Below are 27,705 nucleotides of genomic sequence, written 5' to 3'. Positions count from 1 at the left end.
GTGGGTCACACCCCCTTGGAGGTTGAATGACTCTTCCCCTCCACCCACCAGACAGAATTTCTCTGTGTAGTTTTGGTGCTTGTCCTAGATCTCGCTCTGTAGACCAGTCTAGCTCGAACTCACAGAGATCCACCTGGCTCTGCCTCCCGAGTGCTGGGATTAAAGGCGTGTGCCACCATTGCCCAGCGAATGACCCTTTCAAAGGGGTTGCCTAAGACCATCCAAAATAACTCTAGCAAATTTTGTTTGTTTGAGACAGGATTTCTCTGGGTATCCCTGGCTGTCCTGGAACTCACTCTGTAAACCAGGCTAGCCTTGAACTCAGTAATCCACCTGCCTCTCCCCTCCATTGCTGGGATCAAAAGCATGGGCCACCACCACCCGGCAGCAGTAGAAAATTTACGGTTATGAAGTAGCAACGAAAGTATTTCATGGTTGGGGGTCACCACAACACGAGGAGCTGTGTTAAAGGGTTGCAGCATTAAGAAGGTTGAGAACCACTGGTCTAGAGGAGGCTGCCAGAGTCTTTCCTCAGAAAGAATCACATCTAGGAGAAAGGACACATTGGGGACTTCTGTTTGCTGTGTGCTTAGTAGGATGTCAAGGGCCTCCGGCTAATCTGTTTGAGGCATTCACTTTCTGCTTGTTCTACTGCCATGGACTGTACTATATGCTCCAGCCAGCTGGCTGGAAATCTAGCCACTGGGCAGGGAAAAAAAAAAGCGACTGAACTATTGGTTCAAATTTGTCTGGGCGTCTAGGAAAACAATTCAACTGCGCATGTGCATCTCTTGGCGGCGCTGGAAAAATACCAAAAAGGACATTCTTGCGGGAGCAATGATCCGAAACTCTTACACAGGGCTGGGGGGTGTGACCCAGTGGCAGAGTGGAAGTGAGGACTTGGGTTCCACCCCTCGCACCGCAAACTAAATAAAACCCTGCGACGTGCATTCTTAGCAGTTGCCCTACCGGCCCTCACCCCGCAGGCGGTAGCCCTCTGCTTCCAGCTCCAGGTCGCACCCGATGCCCTCTCGATACAGACGCTCAATGCTGTGCAGGCTCTCCCTCAGCTCCTCTGCCTGGCTGAGCTTCTCTTCATCTTCCCTGGCTTTGCCAAGCCCTTCTGGCCTCAGCTGGGCCGCGTTCTTCACCCGGGGCGCTCCCAGCGCCTCTGCAGCAGCCAGCACTTCGTCCTGCGTGGCGGGGCCCAGCACCCCCTCATACGCAAAGGTCAGCGCAGCCTCCCAGCCCCTCCGGGTCACGTCGAGGCTGAAGCGAGGCTGCTGACCTCCACCGTCCAGCAGCCTGCCTTGGAAGAGGCTGCTAATTGCTGCCAAGATCACCCGATGCACCCCGTATACCTGTCCCCCTACTGACACCTCTTCATCCAGCAGCAGCTTCTGCTCCCGCAGCCTCTGCGCTTCAGCGAAGAACTGGCTGGGGTGTTCCACGCTGCACAGCATCTCAGGTTCTGCCGAGTCGTCGCTGCCATCCTGCTCCTTCCCGGTCTCCAGGGATGAAGCTGGAAAGGGAAGGTTTCCTGAAACCAAGGGACTGGGGTCAGGCTCTGCCAGAGAAAAGTAAAGTAAGCCGGGATCCTCACAGGGAGAGGGAGACCGGGAGGAGGTTCTTCGGGCAGGTAAAGGGAGTTCAAGACCGTCCTTCCGGACAGGAAGAGAGACATGCTCCAAGTCTGAGGAAAGACTTGCCATCTGCAAAAAGCTCACGGCTCAGGCTTGTGAGATGGCTGCAGGTGACCAGGCATGAGAGAAGGATGCCTGAGCTGCGCCCAGAAAAGCAGAACCGTCCTCAATTCACAGAGCTGTCAGCCCCTCACTGCACCCCAAGGGCACACACTAACTTTGGAACAGTGGGCTATGAGGGAGCTAACTCTAGGGGTCTCCAAGTGCAACAAACCGCCAACACCTGCAGCCATCTAGGGCAGGGTCAACCCCTCCTTTCCACTTGCTCTCCTTCAGTCCCGGGGCAGGAGACACCAGGCTTCTGCGCCCTCACTTGAGTTCCCACTCTGCTTAGGACTGCTGTGTACAGATCCCAGCAGCGGCCCCACTTGGCTAATTTTAGCTAGCCCGGGGACTAAACTCTCATCTCCCAGTGCTGGAAGCTGACACCCAATCCTCTGGGCCAAGTCCTGGGATGACTTCCCGCTCCCCTTTCACCTGTAGGTCATAAGAGGGTGCTGAGTGAAGGAAATTGCAAGGCGGGGAGAATGCAGACGTTGGGTGGCCTGAGCCAGGCCAGAAGGACTTTCATGGCTGGAGGTGACAGGGAGCTAGCGAAGGGGTCTGAAAATCTAGACTATACAACACTTGACGTTTGGCCTGCCTTCCTCCTTAATAGCTGTGGGATTTGGGGGGAAAAAATTCCTTAACCTCTGCCTGACTTTGCCATGCTTGGTGGATTATAATTGCTGTACCTCCATAACCCCCTAGAGGGTTAAGCAAACACCTCCATAGCAGCCGAACTGCTTCAGTGAAAACCAAACTGAAGATGCAAATCAAAGCTGTATGTTTTTAAAAACTGGTTTTAGTAGATAATGTCGTCTATGTAGCCCCCACTTCCCTGGAGTCCCAACCCTGCTGTAGCAGCCTCCTGAGCGAAGGGATTACAGGCATGTAACATCAGCGCAGCCCGGAAACTGTATTCTAATGGGTCTTGTCATTCCCTACCCCCTGGGCCATGCTCTCACAGAATTGGAGCTCATTAGTTAGGATTTACTCGGAGTTTCTTCAGAGAGTTTTTTTTTGTTTTGTTTTGTTTTGTTTTTTTCGAGACAGGGTTTCTCTGTGTAGCTTTGCGCCTTTCCTGGGACTCACTTGGTAGCCCAGGCTGGCCTCGAACTCACAGAGATCCGCCTGGCTCTGCCTCCTGAGTGCTGGGACTAACGGCGTGCGCCACCACCGCCCGGCCAGAGAGTTTTTTTAAATGTTACCAGTTTTTTTTTTATTTTAATTTAATTTTATGTACATTGGTGTTTTGTCTGCATGTATTGCCTAGGTGAGGGTGTTGGATCCCCTGGAACTGAAGTTACAGACAGTTGTGAGCTGCCATGTGGGTGCTGGGAATTGAACCCAGGTCCTCTGGAAGAGCAGCCACTGCTCTTAACCACTGAACCATCTCTCCAGCCCCAAGAGGAGGTTTCTATCAGAGTGTTGGGTGTGCCTCCTAACAAACCAGAGGGGAACAGAGCAGTGAGGCTGTAGGTCCAGGTGGACCAATGACTTCAAGGATGGCTTCAGCAGGCTGTCCATTGAGGAAAGCTCTGAATTCTCCCCCAGGTCACGCACTCAGAGCTGCCTCCTAAGCACCAGGTGATGTTTTCCTCACACTCCACTGTGGGACTGAAGTCTGCCTTAGAAAGGATGGGGTCAGCAGCCATGGAGGGCCTAGAGCCTGGGTTACAGGAGCTGGTTGCCTGTCAGCTTTCCCCCATCTGTCACCAAAGGCTGATGACCACAACCAGCTAGATCTTTGGTCTGAACTCTTTGCCCCTTCTCCAGGGTCTGTTTAAATATACTCAGGTAGGATTAGAAATGTAAACAAGAGGCTCAACTTCCCTATATGGTTTTCCCTAAACCTGAATGGTGGCTGAAAGTTGAAGATTGAAAGTTTAAGATCTTAAAATGTAAGAGTCAAAGTGCACTCTGGGATACACAGCAGACCCTCTTTCCAAAACAAGGCAACAAACCTTTTGTTTGTTTGTTTGTTTGTTTTTGAGACAGGGTTTCTCTGTGTAGCTTTGCACCTTTCCTGGAACTCACTTAGTAGCCCAGGCTGGCCTTGAAGTCACAGAGATCCGCCTGGCTCTGCCTCCCGAGTGCTGGGACTAAAGGCGTGCGCCACCACCACCCGGCCGGAGAACACATTTTAATACACCACATATTTAAAGACAAAGCATGGACTTAATGCCCCAGTCTAGCAAGGCTTGCTATATTTCAAATTCTGAAAGATGTTTACTTCTTCTGTATTTTATTTTACATGATTAAATAACACATAAGTCATTTTGAGCAAGAAATTTCCAATTCTTAGGCATGGTTATTCTCACAGAATCACCTTGTAGTAAATCAAAGTGGATGTTGGGCTATGTAGTGGACCCTATTTCAAAAACAAACAAAAATACAACCCAATTAGCATAATAACAGAAGTTAACAGGCTGGTGGCCGCTGGAGAGCCAGGGAGACTGACTGCTTCTACAGCTGTGCATAGAAGAAACCCACCCCTTCACTACTGTGCTTGTGCACGGATCTATACCACTGTGCTATGAGAAGCCCCATGACATACTCAGTGTTCTTTTTTTTGTTGTTGTTTTGTTTTTTTTGTTTTGTTTTGTTTTTTCGAGACAGGATTTCTCTGTGTAGTTTTGGTGCCTGTCCTGGATCTCACTCTGTAGACCAGGCTGGCCTGGAACTCACAGAGATCCACCTGGCTCTGCCTCCTGAGTGCTGGGAAATGTGGATGGAAATGTTACCATGGTGTGTGTGTGTGTGTGCTACAATATGACCTTAGGGTAATCTCCGCACTTGGGAGGCTGACGCAGGAGGATTGACATGAGTTACTGGCTAGCCTGGGCTACAGACCCAGACTCTGTCTCAAACAACAACAACAAAACGCCTTTAATCATGTTTGTGTCTCCCCAGTGAGAAGGAGTCTCAACTGACAGCGAGAAGGCGTGCTCTTGTGGTGCAGAAGCTCATGTTCCCTGTCAGATTCCTCAATTTAAAAATTCTTCAAATGTCAAACCCAAATCCATATCAGAGAATGTGAAGTCCTGAGGTTGGAGGCTGTAGTTTTCACTTAACATTGTTCATTGATCTCTGAGTTCGAGGCCAGCCTGGTCTACAGAGCAAGATCCGGGACAGGCACTGTCCTGTTAACTGCCTAAACATCATCCAGCAGCAGAAACTACCAGATGGACCCCACACCTGGTGAGTGACCACAGCTCTCCTCGTGGGTTGTCCTGTCTTTAAGTTGTAAATCAGCAGTTCCTACCAGAAAAGCCACCTTGACTCTGCTTGCCTGGACCGAGGGAAGTCATGAACTATCTTATCTAGACTCAGCACTGCCCTCCTGTGTGGAGTGTATCTGTGCTTTACCCCAATTGTTCTTGCTTCTCCCCACCCACTCCTAACATGGCTTAGCAGGACCGTGTCCCAAGTTAGCAACAGAATTAAAAACATTTTGTAAAGGGAGGCTTGCTACACTGTAAATTTCACTTATGGGTTCCTATTTTAACCAGAGTTCAAAGTCTAGACACATATTCACTGCACAAACATTAGAAAATAGATTTAAATTCCTGAATGCTCATCAGTAGGGGTAAGAATTATTTAAAATTTACCTTCTGTACATATCCCTAAACAAACATGTACCCTTCACATTTATCATTACAGAAAATAGATTTGGATAGAGTTTGGGCAATAATACTGTTGTCTCTTGTACAAACCAGACACACACACAGCTCATTATGGAAAACTCAAGAACCAAATAGATTCAGATAATCTGTGTCTATACCTGAACTCATTATTACCACCTGAATTTGGTTTGGAATTTGAAAACCAAATTTAGATGGAAAGATAATACTCATGAATATATGTGCTATGTGCACATTTTCCAAGTTGGATAAGTAACGATTTAGTTGTCTGCTCCCCAACCAATCACATGCCATGGCACTACTTCCAGCTCAATGTGTATAGCTAGTACCATTTCACTTAGTGGCTTAAATCAATACCCTCTCACTAAATATTTAATATGGTTTCCAATTTTAAACAGTGCTGAAATGTAGACTGCTGCATACATCTTGCACAGTTGTCCTATGCTTACTTAGAAGTGGAGGTTTCTGGGACCAGAGATACATAAACCAATAGACTAGAAGGCCCCAAGATTCATTTAGATACATGCAAAGGCCCTGAGGTTCATTCAGATACAAAGAACTCAGTGTGAAAAATTAAGAGCCCGGGGCCAGAATAGATTCTTCAATAAATGTATTTGGATGCTAACTGGTGGTTTGAAAAACAAACAAACAAACAAACAAAAAAAACCTTATCTTACACTGAAATAAAATTCTAGACCTGCTCTATCCAATTAATTGAAATATTACCAGCCCTTGACTGTCACAACGATCAGTGGCTGCCCCTGGGCAGCTGAGGTACAGGACACTCCCTTTATGCAGAGTCGCTCTAGATGAATTAAAAGCCACTATTTTTCTCCCAATATAATGTAAAGCCTTAAAAAAGACCAGAAAAATAGTGGTGGTCAATATTTAGAACATGTGCATACCATGTGCTACCAGAGGAATGCCCTCCTAAGCAAATTCCAAACATTCAAACATAAAGAGAAAAAATGAATCAACTGACTGCCTATGTAGTAACAATTCTAAATTGTGTTTAAGAAAAGCCTCCTTTAAAACATGGTAAATAGTAATCTGAGAAAATATTTACAGCATAAAACTGCAAAATAAATTTAAGACACAAAAAGCTATTAGCAAAAGACAAATATCTCTAGAATATTGGGCAAAAGATAGAATGTGCACTTTACTTGCTTATGAAAAGATGTTTAATCTCACTAATAAATAAAAAAAATATAAATCTAGGGGCTGGAGAAATGGCTCAGAGGTTAAGAACACTGGCTGCTCTTCCAGAGGTCCTGAGTTCAATTCCCAGCAGCCACATGGTGGCTCACAACCATCTATAATGAGATCTGGTGCCCTCTTCTGGCGTGCAGGCAGAACACTGTAGACATAATAAAATATTAAAAATGTCTTGATTTCATGTAAAACTAAAGACAAGAACTAAAATATCACAAGTCCCACTTTTTCTTTGGACTATTGCTGTGGTTTTCCTTCTGTGTGAACATCTGCCAGAGAGTTGCTACAATGAAGAATGCCGTGTTTTGAAAGTGTATTATAACTGGGAAGTGCTATTCGTCAGCATAGTTTTGGCTACTATGGGTGGAGACAGAGCCACATCAATCTTCAGATTCGGGGTAGGAGAGAGTTGCTATTGCATTGCCCAAGCTCAGCACATCCAGGGAAATCTCATCGCAGACAGCAGCTCTTGCCTGGGCTCTGAGCGAGACTTGACTCCCCAGCATGGTCTTCTCCTCCCCTCAGGAATTAGCATAGAACTCTAGTTCTGATAGGCTTAAGTCACAGTTACACTTAGTACAGAAATCAACTTCTGAGACTGCGGTTGGTGACTCACGTGTGAAGAGTTTACAATGTGGGAACTATGAGGTCATTTTCACTTTTGCAATTATGGAGAGGAAAGTCCACATTTCCATTTGTGTAACCCACCTGGCAGGGATGAAGACGCTCTGAAGAGACAATACACCCTTCCCACTTGACTATCAGACTGGGAAACTAGGCACTGCAGGGAACTGGAATTTCTCCCCTGGAATCTTATGCTGGAAGAAGAAAAAGGCCGTGAGGAATTTGTCTCCCAGAAAGATTTCACAACTCTGGTAGCAAGAATTCCATGAGGTGTAGCATGCAGGACAGAGCTTGGCAGGGGTAGATGGTGATGGGTTCCTGAGGGTGGTCTGGACAGGTAAGAGTGATACCAGCCTTCAGTTCAGCAGTGAACATCTTTTATAACTCTCTGGAGTAAACCATCTATCTAGAACACGGGTCCACTCGAAGGCAACTTCACAAATGACTTATGGGACCACGCTGGAAAACATTCTGGTGGACCTAGAGCTGATGCAGTGCTAATTTTAAAGGCTTCCAATACTCCTCAGATGCCTTGGAGAGGCAGCAACCTTGGGGAGGAGGGCAGAGGCTGGCGTGAGTCAGCATACCTAGTACCTGATGGAGGCTTCCAGTGGTCCCTCTTCCTTTAAATCAAGTGTCCACCCCTCGCCCACCTTCCTTCCCTCCTATTTCAGAACCCAGGCCATGCTAACAAGTACAGTGTGAGTAATAAAATATAGTTACTGCAGTGACAGATCAGCAAATGATGCCCTTTATGGAGAGAAGTTCTGTTTTACATGGGTTGTACTAACTCAGAAGAGCAACATGCTTCTCAGGAAATCAAAGTGGGTGACCACTCTCAAATGACCAGGACAAGATTCTCCTCCTTTGTGGGAGACCTGCTGTTGCTGGACAGAAGAGTCACTAGCCTGGTGACATTTTCAAACATGTCTCTGTGCTGACTGTTGTATTTTAAGATAACTTAGCTGCCCTGTCCCCATATGCCCACTCACTCGTTATTCAGTGCCAGACACTATAGAAATTACAGAGGAGACATAGATGCCCTTGAGGAATTTCAGTACAGTAGGAGAGATGCTTGATAGTACAGGTACTGATAACAATAGCAGGTGTTGATTGATAATGTACTATTTTTAAGCTCTGTTCTAAGGCCTGAAATTTCTCTTCATTAAAATAATTATTGCCAGTCATGGTGGCACATGCCATTAATCCCAGCACTCAAGAGGTGGAGGCGGGTGGGTCTCCGTGAATTTGAGGCCAGCCTGATGTATATGGCCAGTTCCAGGCAAGTCAGAGCTATATAGAAAGATGCCTTCCAAAACAAACAAACAAAACACACACACAATCAACCAACTAAACAAACAAAAGTGCTATTGATAGGAGGGGCAGGGACCATCATCTCAGCTAAAAAATAAGCAAACAACGGCCTAGAGAAATGTTTCAGCCATTAGGAGAGCACTCAGATTAAGTTCTCAGCACCCAGGTTAGTGGCTCACAACCACCTCTAATTCTAGCTCCAGGGAATCCATTCCCTCTTGTGGCTTCTGTGGGCATCTGCACTCATGTGCACATACCCCCTCCACACACACACACACATACACACATACACAATTAAAAATAAGTCTCAGCCGGGCGGTGGTGGCGCACGCCTTTAATCCCAGCACTCGGGAGGCAGAGCCAGGCGGATCTCTGTGAGTTCGAGGCCAGCCTGGGCTACCAAGTGAGTTTCAGGAAAGGTGCAAAGCTACACAGAGAAACCCTGTCTTGAAAAACCAAAAAAATAAAATAAGTCTCTTAAAAAAGGGTGGCTGGAAAGACAGCTCAGAGGTTGTTGAGTCCTCTTCCAGAGGTTTGGTTCCCAGAAACCACATGGTGGCTCACAACCATCTGTAATTCCAGTTCCAGGGGATCCAACACCCTCTTCTGGCCTCCTCAGGCACCAGGTATGCACAGACATACATTCAGACAAAATATTCATACATATTTAATAAAATAAATAAATATAAAAAATGAGGGGAAACAGATCTGTGGAAAGTGAAGCAACTCACACAGAGTCACACTTTGCTGACCCACCATAACACAGTGAATTCAGTGACTAGTCTGGCAGAGTCTAGGAAGGCGTGGTGGCTGAGGCTGGATGACGGGATACACTCCACAGAGGAGGCAGCGCAGAGCAAAGCCCTAGCAAAGTTCACTGTTATTTAAATCGTGATTCTCAAGACATGTCCACCCAGAACCTGCGAGTGTGACTCCATTTTAGAAAGGGCACTGTGGTGGTTTGAGTGAGAATGGCCTCCATAGGTCATCTGTTTGAATGGTCATAGGTCATAGTGGGTAGAACTGTTTTATAAAGGATAAGGAGTGGTGGCCTTCTTGGAGGTGTGCCTCTAAGGGTGGGCTTTGAGGTTTCAAACACCTACATCATTCCCAGTCTCTCTCTCTCTCTCTCTCTCTCTCTCTCTCTCTCTCTCTCTCTCTCCCTCTGTGTGTGTGTGTGTGTGTGTGTGTGCGCTTCCTGCTTGAAGATCAGGATGCACATTCTCAGTTTCTGCTCTGGCACCATGCCTGCCTGCCGCCATGCTGCCTGCCTGCCTGCCGCCATGCTGCCTGCCATGATGGTCATAGAGTCTAACCCTCTGTAACTGTAAGTCCCTAATAAATGCTTTCTTCTAGAAGTTGCCTTATCTAGAAGGTGTCTAATCACAGCAGTAGAAGAGTAACCAAGACAATCAACTTGTTAATGTGATCGTCTCAAGATGATGGGGATGGAGAGGACTCAGCAGTCAAGTATCTGTTGATCTTGTAGAAGATCCTAGTTCAGTTGCCAGACCCCAAATTGTGTGACTCAGAACTACCTGTAACTCTAGTTCCAGGGGATCTAGCACCCTCTTCTGGCCACTTCCAACACCTGTACACACATGTGCACATATACATACTCAGGTATGCACATATATGCTAAAAAATAAAAATACATTTTTAAGAGAGTCTCATTTGAGCTTACCCTGAATTGAGGTTTGGCTGTAAATTCAGTCTCAGTTGCATTTATGTGAGGCAGGTGAAGGCAGAGATAAGATATTAAGAAACAGAGAGGATCACATGAAAGTAGACAGAAATGGCAGGTCTGAGATGACAAGAGCCCAGAGCAGTCAGCAGGCACTGACATCAGCTGCTAGACCCTGGAGACAGACATGAAGCACATTCTCCTCAGCAGTCTCCAGGAGAAAAACAAAGCAAACAAACAACAAAATCAACCCTGTAACATGAACAGTCTTTTTAATAAAAAACCTGGAGCCACATATTGGGGTGAAAACTGAGAGATCAGAGGAATAGAACAAGGCAAGCCACAAGTTCTTACTGCTAGGAAATCCTCAGCCCAAGGGAGCTACTTCCCGTATACTCTCGCCTATGTACCTTTCTGTACCCTATCATCTTACTTCCTCTCTCCCCCCAGCTCTATTACTTCCTGTCTGTCTGTATAGACCTCCAGACCTCTATGGTTAACTAGTGCTGGGATTAAAGGCATGTGCCACCATGCCTGACTCTGTTCGAAGTGTGGCCTTGAACTCACAGAGATCCAAATGAATCTTTGCCTCCGAATGCTGGGATTAAAGGCATGTGTTACCACTCTGTATTTAATATAGTGGCTGGCTTTTTTCCTCTGATCCCCAAGCAAGCTTTATTTGTTAGAGCACGAATAAAATATCACCACACAACCCTGCCTGTTACTTTTCTAATGCTGCAACAAACACCATGACCAAAGCAGCTTATAGAGGAGTTTATTTTGAGCTTATGGTTCCAAAGGGATAAGAGTCCACCAGGGCAAGGAACTGTGGCAGCAGACGGCAGGCATGGCAGCAGGAACAGCTGACAGCTCACGTCTTGAACTACTAGCAGGAAATAAAGAGCGAACTGAGAACGGTGCATGGCTTTGAAATCTCAAGGCACGACCCCGGTGACATACCTCCTTCAGCAAGGCCACAGCTCCTGAAACTACCCAAACAGCGCCACTAACTGGAGACCAAGTATTCAAACATCTGAGCCTACGGGGGACATTCTAGTTCAAACCACCACAACTGCACAGTATTTACAACTGTTCAAAATAGACCAACATTTAAGGTACAGGGACCGTGTCATCATGACCCTACATGACACACTCAGCTAGAAGTGAGTAACTGCCCTCAGACATGGCAGGTGATTTCCCGTATGCTGCGGTCCACACTCACTTCACTTTATTCTTTAATACTAAAAGACTGCTTTCTTATAGGCTTTGAGTTTTATATCCATGCTGCAGAAGTAAACCAGCTTCCTCAAATTTGGTGAGGGAAGTGGAGGAAAAGGTAACAATAAAAGGCAGGCAGCAGAGTTCTCTGAGAGGGTGGCTCTGTGGGAAGACTGCAGCCCTAAGAATAAGTTCCTAGCTCCCCTTGCAATGCTACAGAATGGAGAGGCACCTCAACCTGGTGTCTCTAAAACTCCTGATGAGTGGAGAAGAGCCTACTGTTCTCCACATCATACATCCTTCCCACAGGCCACAGTGGTGCTGACCACCTCCCCCAACCCCCAGCTAGCATCCTGCCCTGTTGGATTTTGTAGGGACCTCCACCAAGAACATGAGTTTCATAATCTGTGGGGACATAATCAGGAAGAGAAGCAGCAATGTACAACTAAAGCTAGCAACTGGACCAGAGGAACTCAAAAAGGTTAGAAATTCTAGTATGCTGGTACACGTCTACAACCCCATCACTCAGGAGGCCAAGGCAGAGGGATCATAGTGAGGCCTGTCTCAAAATAAAACAAAAATCCAAAACAGTGAAAAACAGGGATAGTGGGGAGAAAATGAGCAGTTGTTAAGGTCAGAGAAAAATTAGCAAAGCAGTGAGTGGTCAGGGCAAGGATGCTCAAAGGAGTAGCAGTTCCAAAATTACATTTATAATTTCTGCTTCTGCAAAATTAGTTATAATGTAGCAAGGAAAATAACTTTATGGTTGGATGTCACTACATGAGGAACTGTATTAAAGGGTTGCAGCATTAGGAAGGTTGAGAACCAATGCTGTAGAGCATTTTCTTAATTAGTGATTGATGTGGGATGGCCCGGTCCAAGTGTGTGGTGCCATCCCTGGGTCCTGGTTTCTATAAGAAGGCAGGCTGAGCAAATCAAGTAGAAGATGTCAGTAAACAGCACCCCTCCATGGCCTCTGCATCAGCTCCTGCCTTCAGATTCCTGCCCTGCTTAAGTTTCTGTATTGACTTCCTTCAATGATGGACCGACTACATTGTGGAAGTGTGAGCCAAACAAACCCTTTCCCACCCAACTTGCTTTTTGTTCATGGCGTTTCATTGCAGCAATAGAAACCCTTAGACAGTATCCCAAACTGGCTTGGAACTTGATTATTTTGCCTCTGCCTCCCAAGTGCTGAACTTACAGATTAGCACCACCACAGCCAGTTCAGATCATTTTTCTCTTTGGAGCAGGATAGTTAACACTAGCAGCCTCGAGTGATGCTCAGTCAGAGCAGGGCCTACAATCAGTGGACATGTACTGGCTCAGGGATGATGGAGGTAGGAAGCCTATGAGACCCTTTCCGTTTTGGAGGAAAAGATGTAAGAGAAGTTAGTGATTTAATAGGAGGCAGCAGTGGTGGTGTGGCACCATTAGTGTCAGACATAGTGGTACATGCTCACAATTCTAGCACTTGAGAGGCCAAGGGCAAAGGAGACAGCTCAGGGGCAGAGTGCTTGCATGGTGCAAGCAAGACCCTGAGCTCAATCCCAATATCATGCACAGAAAACTACCAAACAAGCCTAACACAGAAAGACACTTTGTGGGGACCTGTGTAACTGGGGCAGATTGCAGAATGTTCTTCCCACACGGTGTCCTTCTAGAAAGAACTGCAGAAACTATGAGAAATGAGCATATTTGAAAGCAAGGACATGAAGGGAAGCCCTGGCATGTCCACAGTATCTCTGTGGGAAAGGCAAAGGCCTGGGAGTATTCTTGACTCTCTCATGTGATCAAAAGTAATATTCAGAAAACAGAACACCAGGTATGTTCCCTCACTGCATTTGTATGTGTTAAACTAACTATAACCATCACTTTATGCATTTCTCGCTCTAGTAATAAAAATGAGATGTGCTGTTCGCACTGCTCTTGTGCTCCAATGCCCCAAGCCCCAGACTCCCCCATTCAGATCCTCAGCGTTTCCTTCCATCTGCAGACTTCGCCTTGTGGCTGGGGTGGGTCGACACTTTACAAAGCATTCATTGCCCTACTCCCACTTGAGAAACCTTCAGGCCTTACACTTTCTCAGGGCCCCCTCCTCCCCACCCCGCAAAGGTGGACAGGAAGACTGCTTGTCATCTCTCTAATCTTCACAGGACTATGCTAATCCCCTATCTACTGACATTCAAGAAAAAATGGGCTCAATGACCTTTATGACCTTTTTGTGAGCAGCCCTGTTCTGAGAAGCTGCAAAGAGTGAGCTGGACATAAAAATCCAAAGGTTATGGCCAGAGACCTAAAATGCAAAAGATCGAAAGAGAGGAAGGAATTGAGACATTGTGAAGATAAGCCACTGCCTTGGTTCAGCTTAGAAGGAAGGAGGAATAGGATTTTGGTTAAATGTTGAAAGTAAATCCAAGTGGATTTGATTAACTGGAAGTGAAGGACAAACACGCCTATCAGAAAATGCCAAGGCCTGCTTTTGACATGAACCAGAAGGGTAGCTATCACTGAGCTAAAAAGAACTGAAGGAGTAAGCTGGGGAAAATATAAGTTCAGTTTTGGATACCTTAAATTTGAAGTGTGTGCTGGCCAGTTTTATGTCAACTTGACACAAGCTTGAGTGCGGGAAAAGGCAACCTCAGTTGAAAAAATGCCCCCATCAGATTGGCCTACGGGCAAGCCTATGGTACATTTTCTTCATTGATGACTGATGTGGGACTGTGGGCAGGGCCACCATTGGGCTGATGGTCCTGGGTGCTATAAGAAAACAGGCGGAGCAAGCCAGAAGGAGCAAGCCAGAAGGAGCAAGCCAGTAAGCAGAACTCCATGGCCTCGGTTCCAGTGCCTGCAGGTTCCTGCTCTGACTCCCTTAGATGATGGACCACAAACGGTAAGATCAAATAAACCCTTTCTTCCTCAAGCAGATTTTGGTCATGGTGTTTTATCACAGCACTAGAGACCCTAACTAAGACCAGTTGTCTCGTGAGCACCCAAGTAGAGATGCGAAAGGGCAGCTTGGTATTTGGGAGGAGAGACTAGGCTGGAACTATAAGGGAGTCAACTGTATTCAAATGGATTTCCTGGTGTAAAACTGTACAAAATCACCCCACACACCTGTGTCAACAGTCTGAGGACTGAATTCTAAGAAGTCAGGACGGCAGAAATGGACAGGCATGGTGGCACACGCCAGCACTCGAGAGACTGAAGGGAGAAGGCAGCTCATTCCGAGCTAAGACTCTGAAATGAGAAACAGCAAAGGAGACAAAGAACGCTCAGCTAGAGAGCAGACCACACAGTCAAAAACCATTTCAAAGAGCAAGTGTCAAATGCTTCAGACAGACTCAGACATGAACCAGAATCTACCCTTATCTGTGACCAAGTCATTAATGACCCTGGGAAGAACAAATCTGTTGGGATAATTTTATTTTTTGTTTTGTTTTGTTTTTGGAGACAAGGTTTCTCTGTGTAGTCCTGGCTATCCTGAAACTAGCTCTGTAGACCTGACTGGCCTTGAACTCACAGATCCATCTGCCTCTCTATCCTGAGTGGTTTTTTTTTTCTTTCTTTTTTTAAATAGAGTCTCATGTAGCCCAGGCTAGCCTTGAACTCATTATATGCCTAGATGACCTTTAAATACTCATCTTCCTGCCTCTACCTGCAGAGTACTGGGGTTCCAGGTGTACATCACTACTGGAGGGCTTTGTACTAAGCAAGCATTTTACACCCCAGGCGCCATCCTCAGCCACAGAACAGATTTCAATAGAGGATTCAGAAAGAAACTGGAGACCACTCTTTTAAATTGCACTGTGAAGTACACTTGTCTTGTCAATTCACTCACACTCAGTGACACCGGCTGGATGGCTGTTAAGCAATTAGGACATAGCTCAGAACCGCCCAAGTCAAGCAACTGTATATGGGTACTCCATACAGTGCAGTGGGAAGTTTCTCTGGTCCTGCCTTGCCCAGCAGTCCAGACGAATCTCTCTCACCCGCAGTCCCGCAGCCGCTTATAAAATAATCGCTCAGAGGCTTATATTATTTACAAACTATGGCGTATGGCTTCAGCTTCTTGCTAGCTCTTTCATCTTAAATTAACCCATTCCTAATATGTTGCCACGTGGCCATGGTGTTACCGGTCTGCTGGCATCTTGTTGCTCCTTTGGCGGCGGGTTGGTGTCTCTCCCAACTCACCCTTCTTCATCTTGTCTTTAGTTTGAATGTACCGCCTAACCTTATTCTGCCCTGAGTGAGGCCAATGCAGCTTTATTTATCAACCAATCAGAGCAACACATAATCACAGCATACAGAAAGATATCCTACAGCAATAGAGTTTTTAAAAAACCAAAACTAAAACCAAACCACATTTTTCTGCCAGACGGCAAGACCTACTTCTCATCCAGGAGCAGGAATATGGGCTGTTTGGAGCAGTTTTTCAACCTTGACACCAATGACATTTTTGCATACAGCCTCATTTATAGGGCTTTGCTATACACTGTAGGGTATTTCCTAGCATCCTTGGCTTCTCTTTTTTGGATTTATTTATTTCATGTGTCCTGGGTGTTTTGCCTCATGTCTGTGCACATGTGTGCCTGGTGCCTGAGGCCAGGAAGCATCAGATCTCCTGCAACTGAAGTTACAGACAATTGTGAGCTGCCACCTGGTGCCGGAAATCGAACAAGTCCTCTGCCAGTGCTCTTAACCACTGAGCCATCTCTCCAGCCCCTCCTTGGCTTCTCTTTAGTAGCATCTTCATTTTGTCTTCCTAGGACAAAATCAGACCTGGTTGAGAAACCTCTGGTTTGTGTTAACAGGACAAAAATCAGAGTATGTAAGTGAAAATGCTAGAAAGTATTCAGTATGATGCTGGGAACTTGGTAAATGTGTTCTCTTTGCTTCTACTTTAAAGAACCAAGGTGTGGTTTGAATGAGAACGGCCCCCACAGGCTCATATATTTGAATGCTTGGTCCCTACTTGGTGGAACTGTGTGGAAAGGATTGGGAGGTGTGTGACTGGGGATGGGCTCTGAGGTTACAAACCCCCACACTATTTTCACTTACTCTCTCTCTGCCTCTAACTTGTAGATTAGTTAGTGCTCCCTGCTGTGATGGTCATGGACTTTATTACCCTTAGAAACAGAGAACAACAATTAAATGCTTTCTTTTGGTTATGATATACTGTCTTTTCACAGCAATAGAGTAACTTATTTAACTTATTAAAGTACTTAAAATTGTTAAAATATATACAATAAAAAATAGTTGAAAAGTAACTAAGGTAATAATGAGTACAGGGAGAGAGATATTGGGGATTTGAGGATCAAAAAATAAGGAGTTATTAAAGACAGTGAGTGAGAGGGTCAGGAAGGTAATGTTGCTGAGTGGCAGGAAGGACTCCCTTTGGTTTCACTGTGATCAATTGGTTAGAGTAGTCAGCATGGCTATTTCGCTTGTCCTTTCAGTTACACAGATATAGGTATAAAGTAGGTGATGTGTATGACATAAGTAGAATGATTATGTAGTAGGATTCAGCTCAGTTGGCAGACCTCTGGGTTCAGTTCCTAACACTGTGTAAATGGGGTGTGGTGGGGTACACCTATAAGCCCATGCTTGGGAGGCAGAGGCAGATCAGGTCATCCTCTGCTAGCTTGTTCAAGGCCAGCCTGAGCCTGATGAGATCCTGTTTTGTTTTGTTTTGTTTTGTTTTGAATGGCAAAGGGAGATGAAGCATCAGCAACAAGGTGTTTATTATTGGAATTTAACCAAGGAAGGAAAACTATAATATAGAAAGAAGTAAGATCAAGGGGCAGCAGGTCCCTGGCAAAGGGATGAATTCAGCATAATAATAAATGGAATAACCAGATTATGGAAAAAGAATGGGATGAGACTGAGGTATGTGTTGCACAAATCCCACATGGTCTTAAAATGAAAACCTGGAGCCAGATATCAGAGTTAAAGCTAAAAGATCAGAGGAAACAAGCCACAGCCACTTCTCACCTTGTCAACTCCTCAGCCGAAAAGAGAAGATCCTGTCTCTACGAATCCTCAGGCTGAATGCTCCTGAGTCCTCAGCTGAAAGGTTCTCTAGTTCCTGTCTCCTCACACCTTACGTCTTTCTCCGCCCAGCCATTTCACTTCCTATTTCAACCTTCCTAGTGCTGGGATTAATGGCGTGTGCGCCTCCCAAATACTGGGGTTAAAGGTGTGTGCCACCACTGTCTGGCTCTGTTTCTCTCCTAGACTGGATCAATCTCATGTAGCCCAGGGTGGCCTTGAACTCACAGAGATCCAGACAGATCTCTGCCTCCCCAGTGCCAGGATTAAAAGTGTGTGCCACCACTGCCTGGTCTCTGTTTAATCTAGTGGCTGGCTCTGTCTTCTGATCCTCAGGCAAGCTTTATTTCTTCTATTACAAATATATCACCACATATATGGAACAGTGTGCTGCAAGAGGTGGGTCATGGTGATGCACACCTTTACTCCCAGCACTCGGGAGGCAGAGGCAGGCAGATCTTTGTGAGTTCAAGGCCAGCTTGGGCTACAGAGTGAGTTTCAGGAAAGGCGCAAAGCTACACAGAAAAACACTGTCTCAAAAAAAAAAAAAAAAAATCCACTGCTGTGGAATATCGTTCTGTATGCTGTGAATGTGTTGCTCTGATTGGCTGATAAATAAAATGCTGACTGGCCAGTAGCCAGGCAGGAAGTATAGGTGGGATAAGCAGACAAGGAGAATTCTGGGAAGAGAAAGAGCTAAGTCAGGAGTCGCCAGCCAGACACAGAGGAAGCAAGACAATAAGGCAGAACTGAGAAAAGGTACCAAGCCATGTGGCTAAAAAACATAGATAAGAATTATGGGTTAATTTGAGTGTAAGAGCTACTCAGTAATAACACTGAGCTAATGGCCATACAGTTCATAATTAATATAAACCTCTGAATGATTATTATTATTATATTATTATTTTTTTGAGATAGGGTTTCTCTGTGTAGTTTTGGTGCCTGTCCTGGATATTGCTCTGTAGACCAGGGTGGCCTCGGAACTCAAAGATCTGCCTGGCTCTGTCTCCCAAGTGCTGGGATTAAAGGTGTGTGCCACCACCGCCTGGCATAAATGATTATTTTATAAGCACTGAGGGACCACAGAGCCGGGTGGGACTGGAGAAACCTTCCTACTACAAGCCACCCTGGATTACATGAGATGAGTCCAGTCTAAAAGAGAAACAAAACCAGGCAGTGGTGTGGTGGTATTGTGTTCCCCAAAATATTGTGCACCCTAATAAACTTATCTGGGGTCTGAGAACAGAACAGTCACTAGATATAGAGGCCAGAAAATGGTGGCACTCACGCCTTTAATCCTGTCACTTGGGAGGCAGAGATACATCCAGATCTCTGTGAGTTTAAAGCCACACTGGAAACAGCCAGGCATGGTGACTCACGCCTTTAATCCCAGGAAATGATGTCAGAAAGCAGAAAGGTATATAAGACGTGAAAACCAGGAACTAGAAGCATTTAGTTGGTTAAGCTTTTAGGCTTTTGAGCACAGTTCAGCTGAGAGGCATCCAGTCTAAGGAAATAGGATCACCTGAGGAACTGGCGAGGTGAGGAAGCTGTGTGAGAAGATCTGCTTCTCTGATCTTCCAGCATTCACCCCAGTAACTGGCCTCAGGTTTGATTTTATTAATAAGACCTTCTAAGAATCATGCCACACAGTGGTCCCAGCACTAGAAAGGATGACACAGCAAATAATATGGCTGGGCAGAGAAAGAAATATAAAGCAGGAGACAGGAGTTCTGTGCCCTTTCAGCTGAGGACTCAGGGGCATTCAGTCTGAGGATTTGAGGCGACAACAGGATCTTCCCCTTTTGGCTGAGGAGTTGGTGGGGTGAGAAGTGGCTGTGGCTTGTTTCCTCTGAACTTTCAGCATTTACCCTGATATCTGGCTCCGGGTTTTTATTATAAGACCATTTAGGATTCGTGCAACAGAAAGACACATGGCTCCTAGTGGGTAAAAGAGGAGCTTGGTAGTTCAGGACCTCGTGTGGCACTATATACAAGATAAAGGGCATGCTATCTGTAGTTCTGATGCTTGTATTGGTGCAGAGGCATTGTATATCTGGGGTGCCCCCCCAAATTGGCCAGTGAAGTGTTTGTAGGAGTACATCAATAAAGTTTATGAAGGACAGGAGTTTTAGTTATGAATCAGATCTACTTCCAGGCCTTTTTAAGGGGCGTCCTGAATATCTACTTCAGTGAATGTGAGCACAATTCATTAGGTGTAGAGCAGTCATCACAGGGAGTGACACTAGAATACTATTAGTTAGGACACCGTTGTTAATGGGATGGTAGGAGAGCACCCACAGCTTCCTCCACAGCTTCCTCCAAGCAGCAGCCATCAAAACTATCTGCACCATCAACCGAGTGCTACTCTGATGCTCACCTGCTTGTTCACTGACCTCACCAGTAAGAATTTTCTCAGTGCCAATTCTGTACTGGTCCTGAAAAACAGTCCAATTATCAATGTACAAAAATAATTTTTTTATTGCGGAGTCATCCTGGGGTCCCACAGGGACCCTACGCCTTGTATGGAGTCCATACACTTTCCAAAGAAGAGGGGAGTCCGTAGCATCACCCAGACTCACTTCCACGTCAGCACTTGGAAAGCTGTTGTGTTCCTGTTGATGTTGTCAGTCCCTCCACGTCACCTCTACTTCATCTGTCCTGTACCTGCAGAAAACAGGAGACCCTGTGACCACCCCTTAGCACTCTGTTTTCTGAGACAGCATCTGCAGCCCAGGCTTATCTCAAAATCAAAATCCTCCCTCCTGCCTTGGCCTCCCACATGCTGGAATTACAGGTGCACGCCACCACACCCATCACCCACAGCACTATCTGTTCTTCTTGACCCTCACGCTCTTCGACTTCCTTACCTGTCGATTTCTGCCTGTCTCCTGTACCTACTCTCTCCTCTCTCAGAGGAGGATGACACTCACCTCTGCGTAATTCCAGACTCTCTGAGAGGGGTCCTGTGTCCAGCCTGAAACATCTCCCAACCTGCTTGGGCTATCATGGCTCCATTGTCAATGCAGAATCTGGGGAGGAAGAGAGAAGGCATCTTGTGGCCTAAACAAAGAAAAACCACAATAATGGGAAGAGAAGAACTCAAGACGAAGAAAAGGAGCTCACCTCTCATCCGTTGCGAAGAGCTGGGCCCCCCGTTCCTGGCACATTGCCGCCATCATCTCCTGCAGCCTCGTGTTACCTGTGAAGGGACAGGAACCACAGTGAACTTAGAGCTGCCCATCTCACTAGCAACCAACTGTGTTCCCAGGGCAGTTTCCTGCAGGAGACTGGGGAAGAGGATTGGGAAGGAGGTGAAACAGGCACCCCTCCAATCTCTGGTAATGGAGAGCATCGGGGGGGGGGGGGGGGGGGGCGGGGGGAGGACTGTCAGGACGAGGAGGAAGGCACACTGCCCGATGATACACACATCCAACTCCTCCTACGATGAGGGCCTCCTTGGAGCCGCAGTGTGCCATGGCTCGCTCTGTGATCTCCACTAGCATTGCAAACACAGTCTCCTGTGGGAGACAGACAAGGGGAGACATCAGAGCAGCATCCTACCCACCTTAGTTCAGCTCTACTCCAGAACAGGCTTTGCATCCCAGCTTTTCACTCTTTTACCTGTAAGGAGAAACACAGGTCCTCGGGAGTACATTCCCCTGTGGCCAGCATTCTCTGTGCTGCATCCTGCAAAAGATGAGTACCGGTGTGAGGCTGCCATGAAAACAAAAATTCCTGCACTTGGAAGGATTGCTGACTTCATCACAAACTGAGATCACAGGAGGGCTGCACCCCACATCGTCTTCTCCTTCCCTTTTGTGCTGTTTTGTTTTTTCAAGACAAGGTTTCTCTGTGTAGCTTTGGAGCCTGTCCTGGAACTCACTCTGTAGACCAGGCTGGCCTCGAACTCACAGAGATCCGCCTGCCTCTGCCTCCCGAGTGCTGGGATTAAAGGCGTGCGCCACCACCGCCTGGCTGTTTTCAAGTCTTTTTCCCATGTAGGGCGGGATTGTTTGGCCCTGCATTGCATCCCTATTATTGGAATAGTACCTGGCACAAAGAAGGATACAGTACCTGCTAAACGAATCTACCTGGCACCTCTTATGAGTGAATGCTTATGCAGGAAATAAACAGTGAGCAAAGTAGAGACATCACTTTAAAAGCAGGGATGTGCTCCTGTCTCCTTACCCTCTCACACTCACCTCGATGAAGGACAGAATCCCTGAGAATGAGACATCCATCCCCTTCACAGTGTATGGCAGGTCAACTAGCTTCTTGCCTCTATGTAGAAATGAATAACGGCACTAAACATCGGGTCAGCTGGTTGCTCACCCTCCAAACCCCCTCCCACACCCCATCACTACATATGAAAAGAAAGTTCTAAAGCACGAGCGGCCAGTGCTCTTCAACGTTATGTCCTCTTACCGCTTTGCCATCTGCTCAATGTTGTAGCCCGGACTCGGGTCATTGGAAATCTACCGGCAGGAGGAAAGAGAGGCAGAGAAGCATGAATGCATCATGTAAAATGAATTCTTCTACACACATGAACATACCCATCACTCTGGGTCCTCCCCAAATCGAGGTGAAGAAAAGCAATCAGTATATATTTTTTTAAACTGTATACATAGAGAGGAACAAACACGCTTGTACCAAGTAATAGATAACATACAGACATAAACGCTTAATTATGTTACCTATGTTAAATTATGTCTACCTATGTTAAAGAAAGTTGCAGAGAGCCAGGCGGTAGTGGCGCACGCCTTTAATCCCAGCACTCGGGAGGCAGAGCCAGGCGGATCTCTGTGAGTTTGAGGCCAACCTGGGCTACCAAGTGAGTTCCAGCAAAGCTACACAGAGAAACCCTGTCTCGAAAAAAAAACCAAAAAAAAAAGAAAGTTGCAGAGAATGAAATTAGATATTCAAGAAGCCCAAGAGCTATTTACTATTTCCTGCATTTTATTTCTTTGGCTCCCCAGATCCACATCTTACGCACTCCACAGTCTCAATGGCCTACCTTCAGCACTCGAGCAAAACGGTCCAGACAATTCCCCACAGCAATGTCAATAGTTTCCCCAAAGATGCGGTAACGATGTTCTGAGTAGGAAATCACCTAAGAAGGGTGAGAATGCCCAGGAAACTTCAAGTCTATAGAGAGGAGTGTTTAGCTATGTGGAAGAAAGTAGCACAGTGCCAACAATACACATTCCAGTAAGAAGGGAAGGAAGTTGTCTACAAATGGCTTAGACCTGTAATTCTACTGCTGGTGAGGCTGACAGGCAGCCATGTCTGGCTACACAGTGGAATTTAAGGCCAGCCTAGACATACAGCAAGACCTCATCTCAAGAAAACCAAACCAGGAGCTGGTAAAATGGCTCAGAAGGCAAAAACACTTGTCATGTGAGTCTAGAGACCTGAGCTTGATCCCTGGAACCTACATAAAAAGGGTGGACTCACACACACACACACACACACACACACACACACACACACACACACTCGTTTGTCCATATCTCACACATATCATACACACACAAAATAAATAAACCCAAATATGACCAAGATATTACACACATGTATAGAGTTGCCAAATTAAAAAAATTTTTTTTCAAAGAAGCAACAAACCAGTGTTTACTTTGCAGCACACACACTAAAATTGTAATGATGCAGAGATTAGCAGAGCCCCTGGGCAAAGATTACACAAACTCATCAAACATCCTGCATTATGTAGCCTAACAAACAGAAACCACACACAGACACAGACACAGACAGACACACCAAAAACAAACCCTAAAAAATAAGAATACAAACCAAAGCCAAAGCCAAAATAGAGTTTGTTGTGGCGATCCACACCGACATTCCATGAGAAAATAGGAAAAGAGTGCGCCAGATGTGGTGGCACGAACCTGAAATCGCAGCCCTTGGGAGGAGTTGGGAAGATCAAAATAATACAGGGAAAACCTGTCTACCACAGTGAGACCCTGTCACAGACAGCATAAAACAACAAAAACAGCAGGCTTGTGATCCCAGCCAAAGGACCTGGGTTCAATTCCCAGCACTCACATGGTAGCTCACAACTGTCTATGACTCCAGTTCCTCAGATCTAATGCTCTCTTCTGTCTTCCTTGGGCTCCTAAATATATGCAGGCAAAACACCCACATACGTAATAAATAAATAAATAAATAAATAAATAAATAAATAAATAAATAAATGTGTGTGTATAATATACATATATGTGTATGTGTGTGTGTGTATATGTATATATCTTGAAGGGTTAAATCCACATTCCTTCCTTTTTAAACTGGAAATTCTAGTTGCATGTATAAAGTTCTAGCATTTTAATTCTCTTCTAAAACTTGCAACTTTACACCTCTGTTCTGTTTCCTGTATTATCTTAGGTCCAAAAGAGCCTGGTTTTGTCTCAGCAGCTCCTCCAACTCAGGTAGAATACCTCAGAATTATGATGAAACACGAAGATTACTCTTAAGTACCTGAGTATTTCCTCCGCTGACATACAAAACAGTTGGGCTAATGGCTCCAGTGATGAGACGGCCCATTTCAATATGGCCTATGCAGTGGTTCACACCTAGCAAAGGCTTATTCCACAACTGGGCCACAGTACGGGCAACGACAGCTACAGAAGCCAATGGGGCTCCCATACCAGGACCTAACAGGGTACAAATGGACATTAGAATCCTAGAAATTAGGAGAAACAGGTGAAGAAAGTAGATTTGAGAATGTGTACAGGTAGTGACTGTGGCTCCACCCATATTCCTCCCTTGCTGACCACTCTCCCAGGCTTACCTTTGGTGTAAGCAATGCAATCAATGTCCTGGGAGGTTAGTCCAGCTTCTGTTAGTGCCTCTTGCAGTAGGTCTAGGATAACAGCTCGATGGTGCCTGGCCGTATCACCTGGAAGGAATCCTAAGGAAAGGTATACAGATCAAGAACCGCCTAAGAAGGTAGGTATTAGGTTGGTGCAAAGGGAACTGTGATATGGGGCTATAAATTGTAAATCATTATAACTAGGTTCAAACACATTTTTATTAATCAAAAACGGGAACCATTTTAACAAACACATTTTACCAAGAAACCAATTTGTAAGTTGGGCAAGGTGGCCCACGCCTTTAACCCCAGCACTCAGGAGGCAGAGGCAGGTGGATCTCTATGATTCTGAGGCCAGCCTGGTCTACAAAGGGAGTTCCAGGACAACCAGAGCTTTGTACAAAGACCTTGCCTCAAAAACAAACAAACGAACAAACAACAACAAAATAAACAAATAAAAACCAAGACAACTCTGTGAGTTCGAGGCCAGCCTGGTCTCCAAAGTGAGTTCCAGGAAAGGCGCAAAGCTACACAGAGAAACCCTGTCTCGAAAAACCAAAAAAAAAAAAAAAAAAAAAAAACCAAGACAAAAAAACTGAGTTTGTTTATTCCCAAAGCAAACCTATGTTTCAACAAATTCTCAGAAAGCACTTTCTGCACCCTCCTCGGTGTGGAAATGTTTTCAAAAAGTTGTCAAGATGCTGAAGAGATGGTAGTCAGTTGATGGGATGTCAGGCAAGTGTCGTGGATTAGGTAAAGCTTCCACAGTTGACTTCATTTAGCTTCTGAAGCACTGGTTATACCACATGCAGTCAGACACTGTTCTGAATCGGGCCTGTTCTGTTTGCCGACGCAGACTGCAGTTTTGGTGCATCCCAATGACTTGCTGAGAACTCTTCCCAGATGCAATGGTTTCACGGGGATTTAGAAATCTATAGTGGACCAGAGCCCCAGCAGACCACCAGTGTTTGGGACTTTTTTTGGTGAAAGTCTGGCTTTGGGAAGTGCTTTGGCGCCGTTAAGCCGGTTGTGGCCAGTTTTCCTACACAATCCACCTTCTGTCATTGTCATAATCTGACTGAGATATGGTTCACGGCTGAGAGCTGAAGATAATGGCTACTTCAGCTTTGTCTGTTTATGAGGCAGCAAATTACTGAGCGTTTTTAAAAAACTTTCCAACTCACTTCAAATACCCAATGATCACTGACTGGTCCACACTGAGTTCTCTGGCAAATTTTTCTGTAGCTGTAAGACTGGCTTCCACAGCTGCTCACAATAACAAGGTCACAGTCAGCTTCCAATAGCCAGCCATTTCAGGGCTCTCAAGCAACCAAGGTCCTGTCCGTTAGCAGTTCCTGGGGCCAAAACGTTACGTATTGTTTATGTTTCAAGCGGTCTCCACTGCCCCCTGCCCATTCTGAACTCAAAGTAATTGTTTAATTCTATTTCTATTATCTATTTATTTTGAGACAGGGTCTTACAATGTAGCCCTGGATGGCCTGGGACTTGCTCTATAGACCAGGCTGGCCCCAAACTCAGATCTCTGCTTGCTTCTGTCTCCTGCGTACTGGGATTACAGGTTTGAGCTTTAGTTTTACTTTTTGTCTAACATCATTGCCATAGTATAAATATAAATAAACAGCAAGTAATGTTACTATCAAAAAAAAAAAACAAACCCCAAAACAAAAAACTCACCCCAAACCAAACCAAGATGTGATAAATGCACATTAAAATGAGGCCCTGCGGAATTTTCCTAGCTAAGCATAATAGCACAAGCCTGCAGTCCCAGCACATGGGAGGCAAAGGCAGGCAAGAGGGGAAGGAGGGAGAGAATGATAATGAATGACTACACGTTTATTCCAGTCTCAAACTACAAATTTCAACAATGCAAAAACTGCAGTTACTTTTGCACCGACCTATTAGAAATAAAAACCAACAAAATAATGTTTTAAAGATGTAGCAAAAAAAAAAAAAAAAATCCATTTACTTGCCTAGGTTTTAAGAAATCCTCGTTTCAAGACCCTAATTTTGAGACAAGGTCACACATAAGCCAGGAGGCCTTAAACTCAAATCCTCTTGTCTTAGCCTCTCTAGTGTTGTGATTACATATTGCACCACAACTCAGCTTTCTTTCCAACCTCTATACAGGCTACTTAGGTTTCAGAGATGCCTATGTTCACATACAACCTTCAGAGTCAATTCAACATACACATACCTCCTACTCTTCAGTGACTTTCTCTGTGCGCCCACAGAAGCCTACACTGCACAAGGTCATGTTGCTGGACTTAACACATAATAACTACAGCACTACAAGTGTCAGTAGCTTCCCCTTTAACTTAAGTAACCCAGTCCCAGTGCCTAAAAGAGGGAGTCCTAAGCACACATATTCTTCTACTGTGTAACCTGAAACACCACACTTGTTTGGGGAGCCTTTACAGCTACATGCAGCTTATATGTGTGTGCAGATGCTTTGAGGGAGGGTAGGCAAGATACAATTTGTAAACAATCTTAACTGAGAATTGTGCAGTGTCTGGTGCTTTCACATAGTTCTCAAAACCCACTGATACTCATTTCCATTCGACACCTACAACAGATTGAAAATACAGTAACTTCTGATATCCGCCCTGCTGTCCTTTCTCATTCTAAACTTTTATATGTATCATGCGGTAGTGTAAAATAATCTCTATGTGCGACTACAGAGCAGCCTCGGAACACTTATTTTTCGAATGCTTAGCACATAAAAGGTGCTCAATAAAATCTGAAGACAACCGGGCGGAGTGGCTCACACCTTTATTCCCAGCACTCAGGAGGCATAGGCAGACTGAGTTCGAGACCGGCCTGGCCTACACAGCAAGTTCCAGGACAGTCGGGGTTACATAGTGAGACCCTGTCTCAAAATATTAAAAAAACAAAAAACAAAACCCTGAACGAAGCCACTTATGTCCACGTGCCTGTGACACTTCTGGCCGTCAAAGAGTTAGCAACCAAACGCGATCAAGTTTTTGTAAAAGGGTGTCTGGGCGCAGATACCAACACCCGGGAAGCCGAAGCAGGCAGCGGGACAGAATATCGGGGAAGAACCCCCCACTGAACAAAACCCTGTGAATGGGACAAGGCGCCGGCGACCCCGGCCGCAGCCACTCACCGGTGCCCGGGGCCGTGACGTAGGTGCGCCGCGGGTTCGCCAGCACCGTGCCGTCGCGCACCACGCCCACGCCGATCTTGTTGGCGCTGCCTTCGAACCCCAGCACCGCGGGCATGGTGCACCCAGACTCGGGATCCCGGGTGGTAAGACTAGTCGGAACCGGCACCACCACGAACAGCCCAGAACCAAGCGAAGGGACCTTCAGGCGCCAGAAGTGACGTCACGAGGTGCCCGGCGGACCA

At 45.8% G+C, this 27,705-nt stretch overlaps 2 protein-coding genes, 1 long non-coding RNA gene and 1 other non-coding gene across 10 annotated transcripts in view; 2 read left to right on the top strand and 2 right to left on the bottom strand.

The window, feature by feature from the left end:
* Positions 1 to 14,667, bottom strand: part of Klhl33 (kelch like family member 33) — a 21,887-nt gene extending 7,220 nt beyond the window's left edge. For 2 of the 4 annotated variants that reach the window (XM_052733366.1, XM_052733369.1), the window contains exon 1: positions 980 to 4,665. In XM_052733366.1, the coding sequence (XP_052589326.1) occupies positions 980 to 1,712 (733 nt within the window). In that variant the 5' untranslated portion in view covers positions 1,713 to 4,665. The other 2 variants (XM_052733367.1, XM_052733368.1) reach the window with 2 other exon arrangements.
* LOC128107481 (uncharacterized) lies at positions 1,472 to 6,838 on the top strand. Its single transcript, XR_008217100.1, has 2 exons — positions 1,472 to 1,585; positions 4,659 to 6,838. It is a non-coding gene; the product is annotated as an uncharacterized LOC128107481 (long non-coding RNA).
* Osgep (O-sialoglycoprotein endopeptidase) lies at positions 14,572 to 27,705 on the bottom strand. Of its 4 annotated transcripts, none has more exons than XM_052733372.1 (12): positions 27,464 to 27,705; positions 24,298 to 24,417; positions 23,985 to 24,160; positions 22,510 to 22,605; positions 21,921 to 21,970; positions 21,698 to 21,776; positions 21,117 to 21,182; positions 20,923 to 21,013; positions 20,619 to 20,694; positions 20,426 to 20,524; positions 20,075 to 20,159; positions 14,572 to 14,681 (listed from the first exon to the last, which is right to left on the bottom strand). In XM_052733372.1, exons 1-11 carry the CDS (start codon positions 27,576 to 27,578, stop codon positions 20,120 to 20,122), a joined length of 1,008 nt encoding a protein of 335 aa, XP_052589332.1. In that variant the 5' UTR covers positions 27,579 to 27,705; the 3' UTR covers positions 14,572 to 14,681; positions 20,075 to 20,119. The 4 variants fall into 4 exon arrangements, with proteins under 4 accessions (XP_052589332.1, XP_052589333.1, XP_052589330.1 ...); XM_052733373.1 differs by lacking the exon at positions 14,572 to 14,681 and adding an exon at positions 15,692 to 16,206; XM_052733370.1 differs by lacking the exon at positions 14,572 to 14,681 and having other exon boundaries at positions 19,956 to 20,159.
* Positions 23,120 to 23,222, top strand: LOC128108072 (U6 spliceosomal RNA). Its single transcript, XR_008217289.1, has one exon. It is a non-coding gene; the product is annotated as a U6 spliceosomal RNA (small nuclear RNA).

This window comes from Peromyscus californicus, unplaced genomic scaffold (genome assembly GCF_007827085.1).
Source record: "Peromyscus californicus insignis strain IS unplaced genomic scaffold, ASM782708v3 Scaffold_12__1_contigs__length_115047231, whole genome shotgun sequence".
Classification (NCBI taxonomy): Eukaryota; Metazoa; Chordata; class Mammalia; order Rodentia; family Cricetidae; genus Peromyscus; species Peromyscus californicus.
This window is presented reverse-complemented; position numbering and strand designations above follow the sequence as displayed.